We start from the raw sequence: 10485 nt of genomic DNA, 5'->3' as shown, positions 1-10485 counted from the left end.
CAAAAAAAAAAAAAAAAAAGTTATAGTAAAAGACACATTATCATTAATACCCCTCACGATATTCCCCCTTGCTTCAGACACACTTATCCTATCATTCTTGGCAATGTGTCTTTTATTTCATTAACTTTTTACGGGCCATTAGAAGATTGTGAGTACTCTATTTTCTTCATGTTTGAACCCTTATGACTGCTAAGTATGATCTTCTTTACCAAGAAACTCAGTAAGAATGTAACTCCAGTTCATTTTTATTTTTTTTTCCCAAAAATGTATCACCAGAGACTTGTATTTCTGTCATTCACTTATTTTTTGGACAAATGAATATTCTACTCCCTTCTCTCTTAAATAGAAGCTTTCTTTCCCTCAATAAATTTTTCATACTCTTAAAAATAATTAATATTCTATAAGGATGTTTCTCAGAGAAAGGTGCCACATACATGGTAATACAGTTTTCCATATATATAAGCCAGAATGAAGACAAATGAACCAGTGGCTGCTACCATTTTGGTCCTACTACAGCTGGCAATGACTCAAGAACTCCATGATCACTGCTAGAGGGAGGATGGAAGACAAGGTACACTGCTCCCTCACACACCTCCCTCTCACTGTGTTTTAAACATAACAGAGGAGTTATCCTAACGCTCTACCATCTACGACTTGCTTGACAGAAACATGGGTGAAAATAATAGTTTGTTCCTAGCATCTTAAATATTTTCTGCAGGGATTAGAATTTTAAAGCAAGAAAAATACCTTGGAGTTTCAAATTCATAGTGCTACCTGAAGGTGAAACTCCATAAATTTTTATTTAAATAAGCCATGCTTACACCAGACATTTCCTTAATCAGTTACTTCAATATAATTAAAAACAGACTGTAGATAGAATCCTCAGGATGCTTTTAAGTAGAAATTCCCATCATGAGGACTGATCAGAATATGCTGAGTAACCTGTAGGAGAAATGGGAAGCACAATTTCCTAAGAATCTAAACACTTCAGAAATGTGTAGTTTGATGAGTTCCTATTATGTGTTAAGAACTCGGGTTAGACGATTTCAAAGTATTCAACATTCTGAATATTATCAACACAGTTCAAAAATGTCCATTTTAGAAAGAGAACTAATAAAACAGTCCTAAACACAGCCAACTTAGTGAAAGACATACTTTAAGGACACTGTTTAAGATGGTTTTTTTACCTGATCAAGGTGAGGTTGTGCTACTAGCCCATACTGAAGTTTTTCCTGAAAACTAAAAACAACCAATTAAGTTCAGTGATGAATCCAGTGTATTTAATCTTACACATTACTCAGAGACACAAAACCAAACAGGAAAGAGACTTTCCATAACTGAATTTATTCCATACTTCTGATTTTGCATATTCTAATAGAGATTATTTCTATGTTCTAAAAGAGAAAAGCTTTTGATATATTAACCTTTTAAAATTTTTCTTTAAAATGCACACACATCTAGCCAGGGATGTAGCTCAGAGGTGCCACTGCCTGCCTCGCAAGTGCAAAAGCCCGAGTTTGATTGCCGGTACCAAAAATAAATAAAATAAATAAAATAAAATGCACACACATAAATATATGCACAATAAAAAGAAAAGCTAATCTTTTAGCAACACTCTTTTGGCTAAGTATCAGTATATTACTTTACAATTCAAATAGGTCAATACAGGCTTATAAATATACATAATCATTTTAATGCTGCTTACAGTTTCTCAATTTTCACTATGCTTTCTAATATAAAAATGCTGGGAGCTAAAAAAAGAAGAATAAATCTTTATTTAAGTTTTCCCTTGAAGATCTACTTATTAAAAAATAAACCATCCATAAATACAAACGTTCTCTATGGTCAGTTAACAGTTACGAGAAAATAGTCAAAATCTCAAGAATGTACTGTTTTGATAATGAAAAGAGCCAAAAGATCAATACGGCGTGACAAATTACAATCATAACAACTGTAGCACACATTTAGACACTGGTGGGGGTGGGGAGCAGGGCTTAAAACCTTGCAGATGTTTTGCCTTCAAGAACAGTGAGGGATAAATTAGTAACAGCAAGTTTAGGAAAGAGAAGGGGGCTGTAGGAACTGTTCTAGGGAATGAGTCTCATTGGGGGGTCTTGGAGAAAGTGTCAAATTAAATCCTTCCCAGCTGGCTGCTCAGGAAAGGAGTCTCCTGTTTTGCAGCTAAGCAGAAAGAAGTTACGCAAAGGCCTTATGTATGATGGGATCACATTAAATAACTACTTCTTTAAGTGTCACTAAAGCATTATAAGTGCTCTTAATCAAGTGTAGAATGAGATTTAAAAAATCACTGAAAAATCATATGCCTTTTCCACATGGCTAATGTTTAATGTTGGACAATGACCATGTACACATTCATAACCAAGCAAAAGGTAAAAAATTTAACTATGACCTAAATGTTTAGCTCCTAGCAAGTTTCAGAATTTTGTGCCCTTAATTTGTTGTCTATCTTAAAAACAAGGAAAGCACACGTTACCAAAAGCTAAAATTTATGAATCAGAATATCCATTTTGCACACTGACTTGTATGTTAACCATTTCTTGTCTCTACACTAATAAAAATGTATATATCTAGAATAGTTTACTGTTTTGTAAATGTCATTTAGTTCTTTTCACAGCAAGATTAAACTTGCAGCTTTTCCATTTTTCCCACATAAAACCACAGAAAAATATGAAGTAGATACTTTAAAGTAAGCATCTGTCCCACAACAACAGGTAAGTAGAAAGGAAAAACAAAAAAATATCCTGAATATCAAAGTGAAAAATGATTTTACACTATCATTTCTCACCTTCCCCATTAATAAACTATTAAAGAGTAAAAATATATAAAGGAAAGAAACAAAGAGTTCAACTAAGAAATATTTTAGTGTTTTATATTAAATGATAATCAATTTGAAAGCTCTTAGACCCAACAGAGAAAAATTAGTTGAAGAAAAGCAAACTTAAAGCAGTATCATTTAATTTTCCACTCATGTAACATATTTAAATGTGCCACAGGTTCTGTAAACACCAAAACAACCTATTGCCTCAAATGAAATACAGTTTTAAGCCAGATATGAAGGGTGAGAAAAGGGGAACATGGTCAAATGCTGAAACAGCAATTAACTACTCAAGTGAAATATACTGTAGTCCTACATTTAGAAGAAAGGATCAGCAACACACAGACTGAAACGGCTTGGACTTGTGGTAATTTCATAAATAGACAGCAGGACAAAGGCTCTTATGTTCCTAGAATTAGGAGACAGCTCCCTAGTAAAGTCAGCACTAAAAAAGGAGAAAAGACCATTTTTAATGACAACGTTTATGTTTAGGGTCACATTCCTTTAATTGGGTAAAGTTTTCATTTCTAAATTAGGAATACAAAATCTGTGTGTGCGTGTGTGTGTGTGTGTGTGTGTGTGTGTGTATACCACTGTAATTTTGAATTCAATCATTATCAAGCTTAAATTAAATTGGGACCTAAAGATGACACGAGAGAAAATGGTTCAGGGTGTTAAAGAGAGATTTCACAACTTTGTACAGGAGCATCCTGAAATGATGTGATATATTTCTCCAATAAAGCAACAGGTAGGCACTCTGACCATATGAAATATATAGGAATTTTTTATTAGAGAAATCATCTATAATTCAAGTATAGCAAAATGTTTTACTTTTCTACTAAGTGGAACTAGAAAGACAAATGTGGATTTTTTCAAGTACCCAAGGAATGTCCTTTTAATTTTAACCTGTTAAGTGGTTACCTTACAAAGTTCAATTCTAGAGTCTACGGGTAAAATAAATAGCTCTCAACTAAAGATCTGACTTCCAGAATGATGAGTTCTAGGCTGACATCTACAATGGTAAGTTTCAGATTAAGGAGGAGATAATCATTCTGCCTATCCTCCACTTCCAGGTATGAAAATAACTGCAATTTTTAAAAATACTAAATGTGAGTTTAAATTCTCTTATTTATAAGGGTAAAGAGGTTCAGTAAAACACTATCATGCCCTGTCTTGAAAAATTAGAGGGAAAAATTAGTTTTAAAGGCATGGCTAAGTAGAATTACGTATGTATTTGTGTTTACTTATAGGTACACACAGGCATTAGGAGTCATAAGTATAGAACCATTCACCATGCCTATCTGCAAACTAAGCTGCCTTACCAATTTAAAATGTCAGAGAAGTGTCAATTTTTATGATCTTATGCAGACACACTTGAGACTTAAAAAGATACTCATTGTAAGCATTACTTGCAACAGCCCAAATGTGGAAACAATCTAAATACTGTATCCATCAACTAATGAATGGATACAGTAAATGTGGTACACTTAGATTAAAGGGAAAAACACTCAGCCTTTGAAAGGGGGAAGGAAATCCTGCCTCTTGCAACAACATGGATGAACCCTGAGGACATTATGCTAAGTGAAATAAAACAGTCACCAAAGAACAAATACTGCATAATTCACTCATAATGGGTAATTAGTGAAACCCACAGAAACAAAGACTAGAGGTTGTCAGGGCACAGGGAGAGGGAAAACAGAGATTTCTATTTGTGAGTAGAGAGTAGAGAGATCTCTACAGTAAGCTATGGAGATCTGTCACACATTATACATATAGTTAACAATACTGTATTATACACTCAAAACTTGGTTAGGAGGGTAGATCTCATGTTTTTACCACAATTAAAAAAAAACAAAAAAACAAAAAGACACCGATGTCCAGGAATAACTGATCTCTCTTCCTTCCCTTATCAAAAAGATTTCCCCAAGGAAGAGGCAGAAAGCTAATCTATAACAAGTTGCTTGTGTGAGTGTCCCAAGGTCAAATTTTCTATGTATTTGATGCATTTTTCTATTGAAAAGTATTACAGTGGTTAGCATAGAAATATTAATAATGTAACTTTAAAATTAACTATCATTTACACTATAATTTCTATGGAAAAATGTACCGTGATTTATAAGTGAACAATTAACAAAACTTTCCCTACATACTTAAGAATGATCTTGCATACCAGAATGACAGAAAGTACTTAAATCAAGGTTGTACTTGTGTAAATCATTCTTGTGACCGTGGAATAAAAAAACTACATTACATTACAAATGACCACAATATTGAAAAAACATACCTTACTCCAGAGAGACTATCAAAGGCATGAAGATCTAATATGTTAGAGAGATCAACTCTAAAAAGAAGAAAATTTATGTCACCAGTTGAAAATTCTGTAAAACACATCAATTTAGATAAAAAACCTCTAAGACTTTTATCAAAACATAAGCATAACGATCAAAATACAATATTTTGGAAAACACACAGAAATGACAGGCAAGAAACAAAAATGCTATTGTAAAAATTTTTCCATGTCAAACTCTTAAAAGTGGACGAATGGTTAAGATCTAGTGAAAAAATTAAATTACTGCTTCAGCAAACTATAGTATTTTTTGTTTTTATCACTCTAAATTGTTTTCTCAGTACTGAAATCTAATTTATGAGCTTTTCAAAGACTACATTTTTATTGCTTGCTCCCCCAAATTAGCTAAAGAACTAAAACTTTACAAGCAGCTTTTCAAAAGAAATTATAAATAGAAATAACACAGTAGTATACTTATATTTTAAATATCTTTGGAGTTTTGTATTTTTAAAAATTCTTTTTCCCATGATAAAACAGGAAACATAAAGCAAGGAGTCAGATGCTGAGGGTATAAGCTCACTGACAAAATATGTGCTTAGCAGTCACAAGGCTCTGGGTTTGACCCCCACCACCACCTCCAACAACAACAACAACAACAAAAACAAAAACAACAAGAAACACGAAGGCTCAAATAACCAGTGTATAAATATTAATTCACTCTAGCACCTACATGTTTTTTTTTCTTTTTATTCAGAATGGGATTGCAGGTAGAATAAAGTTTCCTACTCTATTAGAATAGATATTATTTCTCTTAAAATTATTTAGTAATACACTTTATTAGGAATGTAGTGATTCAAACCAGATGATAACCTATCACAATTAGTATTAATTTTGTTTAACTATATTAAAGCAAATTTATAAAGAAAAGTGATTGGTTTCCAATTTTAACATAAGCCCACATAAGAGAAGACAGTGACTTCTCCATCTTCAAATCTAAAATGAAAAGACTATTTTTTAAAAAATGACTAAAGTGTAATTAAATGTCAAAATCAGATTTCAGTTTCTTGCCTAGTATTTATTAAATTGTCAAAGACAAAACAAAAGCTCATATATCAGATTCAAGATCTTTTAAAAACACACAAAACAGGTAAGATAAACATAACTGGGCCAGGGATTTAGCTCAGTGGTGCTGCCACCAGCCTTGCAAGTGCAAGGTCCTGAGTTCAATCCCCAGTACCAAAAAAAAAAAAAAAAAAAAAAGATAAAACATAACTGACCAGCTGTGCCTGCTTTGTTCACTTTCTGCATCTACTGTGACATCTACTCCTATTTGTGGCAACTTCTGTTACATTATGAATGAACACTTAGCTTGGCACATACAGATGAATTCCCATTTATGAAAATAAGAATACGCCAAGGCTTTATGTTAATAGACTGTAACAACATTTCAAATTCTGGACATTCTAGATATGCTGAATTAGGAAAATAATCAAGCAAAGGAGTAACTGTCCCATGAAAAATTTTTTGAATATCAATTTACACCGAGACCAAAGTCTTAACATTAAACATTATTTCATTCTTCACCTTCAAATTGAACAAATATTTATACAAGTCAAAAATGAATGAAGTTTCCCAAGTTTATCATCTCTAGAAAACAGTTTAAAGTTCATAAGGTCTGCACAATTATGTGAAAATTTAATTCAGTTTTTAAAAGCAACCTTTTAAACACACTTGTCTCACTGTGACAATGTCTTTGAGAATACACATTGTTTAGAGATAAACTTGCTTTATACAGATTCCTGAGATATTTCCCAGACATGATCAATAATGAATCTGATCACACTCTACAGAAAATAAAATATTAAAATCTCTCACCAAATTCTCAATAGAAATAAAAAAGTGGAAAAAAACTGAAAGCTTTCAGGGAGAAGTTTTTTATGAACTGTCCCTGGCTCCACGAAATCCATGAAAAAAAATATCCCTCACACAATCAAGATGTACGACTAGAAAACTAATTTTTTAAATTAGTTTAAATTAAATGTGTTTAATCTCTTAAAAAAAAAAAACAGCACTTTTCCAAATACGGAAGTAGAAAAAGGAATAAAAAAAGACCATTACCATCATTTAACACATTCACAAAGGGGCCCTGATTCATACATCTAGCTGCTAGGCAGCTCTGAACCACCAGTGGTACATGCTTGGCTGTCCCATTGGGTAGCGTGGACAGTCACGCATACACCACCAGTGGTTCAAGCCAGCGTGAACAGGTTAATAACTAAATGGGAAAGTAAAAGGAGGGAGAAGAAACTTCAAAAGTTCATTTTTCTACTAACTTACTAAAGTACACAGTGCAAGTACGACTACAGGGATACTCATAGTCATCTTGGCAAACTCGAGTCTCCCAACAGGGTGTACCAGCCAATCCCAGATCTAGGAATTACAGGTACTGTCCAAAAGCACAGCCCTAAATTCCAGAAATAAATTTCCAAATCTCTTTCCAAGTGGCACCACAACCTGAACCTGTTTACAAAACCGAACTACAGCAGCCACTTTTTATACACCTACTTGGCCTATCTCCCCACTCAAGCTGCTCTCCTTTACTGTTTCCCATCTTGCAGAGAACAGCCCCACATTGAATCTATCTTCCAAGAGGCATACTACTTTCAATATTCCTCACCGACTCCTTGTTGCATGTATCAGAAAATCCAAACTATGTATCATGGTATTCAATATCCTTTGTGATGAGTTCTCAATCTCCTCAGTCATACATTCTTTTTCCTCTGCTATAAAATCTGTTGTATAATACCATGTGTTCTAATCATTCAAATACATTTACAGGTGCCTGGAATGCAAAGCTGTCCCACTCTGAAATCTTACTAAATATAAAGTCATCCCTATTACCTAGTTGATCTGGATAAATCTTTTTCATTATGACTCAGATCAATGATCACCTTTCCAGTCAAAATCTTCCAGACTCTTCATCAGGAAGATCTGAGTAGTTATTCCTTTATCTTCCTATTCATATAGGGCAGTGCGCATTTAATATTCCTGTTGTGATAGATTAAAAATATCCAGTATGTTTTTCCTTGTTTGCATATCTGATTCCCCCAAATGACTAATCTTAAGGGCAATTTTTGACTTATTGTTTAAATCTTCAATCTACTATGAAATGCCTACTAACCAGTAAAAGGTTCAGTATAGTCCATTTAAATTAATTTACTACTGACCAACTATGTTTTGGTTTTCCTTTATTTAGTTCATTTAAATCTCTAAAAACGAAAAACAAGCCAGGCTGGGGATTAAGCTCAGTGGCATTGTGCTTCAAGCAAGGTACTGAGTTTGATCCACAATATGGAAAAAAAAAAGATGAAAAAAAGCCTAAAAAAGATAATGGCATGCCTTCTAACCCTCCTACTTCTGTAGTCAATATGGTCCCCTAAAATTCCTACAGTAGCAGCCTTTAAATCAACTCAAGCCTCACCAATAAGACGATGTTACATGTCATTCTCTTTCTTCCCTCCCTCTCTTCCTCCCTCCCTCTTCTTCTTTCTCCCTTCCTTCTTCCTTCTCTCCCTAGTCTCCTCTCTCCCTTCCACCTCCTTCCCTTTTTCCCCCTTTTCCTTTATTTCTTCTGGGCACTGAGGTTTGGACCCATGGACTCATACATGCTAGGCAAGCACTCTAGCACTGAGCTTTATCTCCGACCCTTACATTCAAAGTGAGCCTTTTCTTACACATGCTTGTATTTTTTTTACTTTTGTCAGTGTTTGTCAACCTCAAAATAGTAAAAGAATTAAAATTTTAAGACTAAATATATGAAACAAAACTTGTATCAAAGTGATTTAAACTATTTTGCTAAGAACCAAACTGGTTCTCTAAACTGAGACGCTCAGGTTGCTATACCTCAAAGAATTTTGGGAAATATTTAACATCAGACTCACAATCCAACAGAGGAATTATACTGTGAATATCCTGTCTTCAGAAGAAGGATTCTAACCCAACTTTGGTCCTCATAACAAGTTCTATTTCGGAAGGCCCCTAGATTCTTAGATGCACAGACAGACAGCACTACTGAAGACCAGAAGGAAAAGATTTTATTCACTTGTTCACTCACCCTAATTTAAAGTCACAATTAATAACAGCATGTTTACTATTTCTTAATAAAGCAAATGTTAGAGAGAAATGGTAAAACTGTTACATAATAAACTAATCAAGATGAAATCTCTACTCAGGGTATGGATATTTCCAAAATGAAAATAAAATAAAATTTATTAAAATAACTGTAAAAAGAACTAAAAAATGCCATTATAGAATCACAGCTATTTATGGACATGATTTTTAAAAGCATCAAGTGGTTGTCTCTGTGTCACTTTTTACAGAAAAGAAAGGACATGTAAAATACAAAACAAATCATAGTATGAATGAGATAATCAGATTTCTACAATGGAATTTGAAATGCAGGGAGCACATGTGGTACATGCTTGTGGAGGACACACACTAAGGGCAGTCTTCTGCTACGTCTGGAAGCAGATGGATGGCTCCTGAGAATGCATTCCAAATTAATTCCCCAGCTGTTCACATAGTTATAAGCAGCTGCTGCTATTACTGTCTAACACTTATGGTAGTCTGTCAGCACCTCTAATCTCGGCTGTAGCAGACAAGCCACTGAGCTAAGGCTTCGGCTGCACTTTCAAGAAAAAAAATCTCTCAACTAGGGACTGGGTGGCACTAGGCTGCCAGCTACAAGGCTCGGAGCTGCTGGCTGCTCCTTGTAGAGTCTATCAGCTGCTGAGCCTTTCTTACCAAAAACTGAGATCAACAAAATACCTTCTCATACAGGAATTTTCTGAAATCATGACAGGACTCAATGGGAAATGGCTCAGTCTACAACGATACATTTCACAGGTGTATTGAGAACATATCTAGTTTATAAAGTAACATACATCTGAATGAACAGAAGAAAAAAATAAAGAAAATGGAAATCAAAATTTAACAAAGAAATGTATTGGGAAAAAGGTTAAAATTCCATGTATTTTTACACAATAAATTTTTTTTTGCAACTATAAAATATTAAGGCACTTTCACAATATTAATAAGCCATTTAAATAGCTCAAATCAAGACTCTTCAGTATAGTTTTTCAGATTTCTACACTAATTTACCTGCTTGAGTGATGGAGCTCTTATGTAATTTTATTAAACTTAGGGAGCTCAATGTTAATTTTATTACACAGTACTATCACGGCTCTGGAGTCTTAGTTATAAAAAAGAGGCAAAGGGGGCTGGGATTTAGCTCAGTGGTTCCACCACCTGCCTTGTAAGAGCAAGGACTGGAGTTTGATCCCCAATACCAAAAAAAAAAAAA

The 10485-nt window shown here is 34.0% G+C and overlaps 1 protein-coding gene across 1 annotated transcript in view; it reads right to left on the bottom strand.

The window, feature by feature from the left end:
- Positions 1-10485, bottom strand: part of Cbwd3 (COBW domain containing 3) — a 46678-nt gene that overhangs the window by 9179 nt on the left and 27014 nt on the right. Inside the window, 2 exon segments of the mRNA XM_010605862.3 lie at positions 1188-1239; positions 5121-5177. Of these exon segments, the coding sequence (XP_010604164.2) occupies positions 1188-1239; positions 5121-5177 (109 nt within the window).

Source organism: Fukomys damarensis, unplaced genomic scaffold, assembly GCF_012274545.1.
Source record: "Fukomys damarensis isolate Sample0158 unplaced genomic scaffold, DMR_v1.0_HiC HiC_scaffold_31, whole genome shotgun sequence".
NCBI classification, from domain to species: domain Eukaryota; kingdom Metazoa; phylum Chordata; class Mammalia; order Rodentia; family Bathyergidae; genus Fukomys; species Fukomys damarensis.
This window is presented reverse-complemented; position numbering and strand designations above follow the sequence as displayed.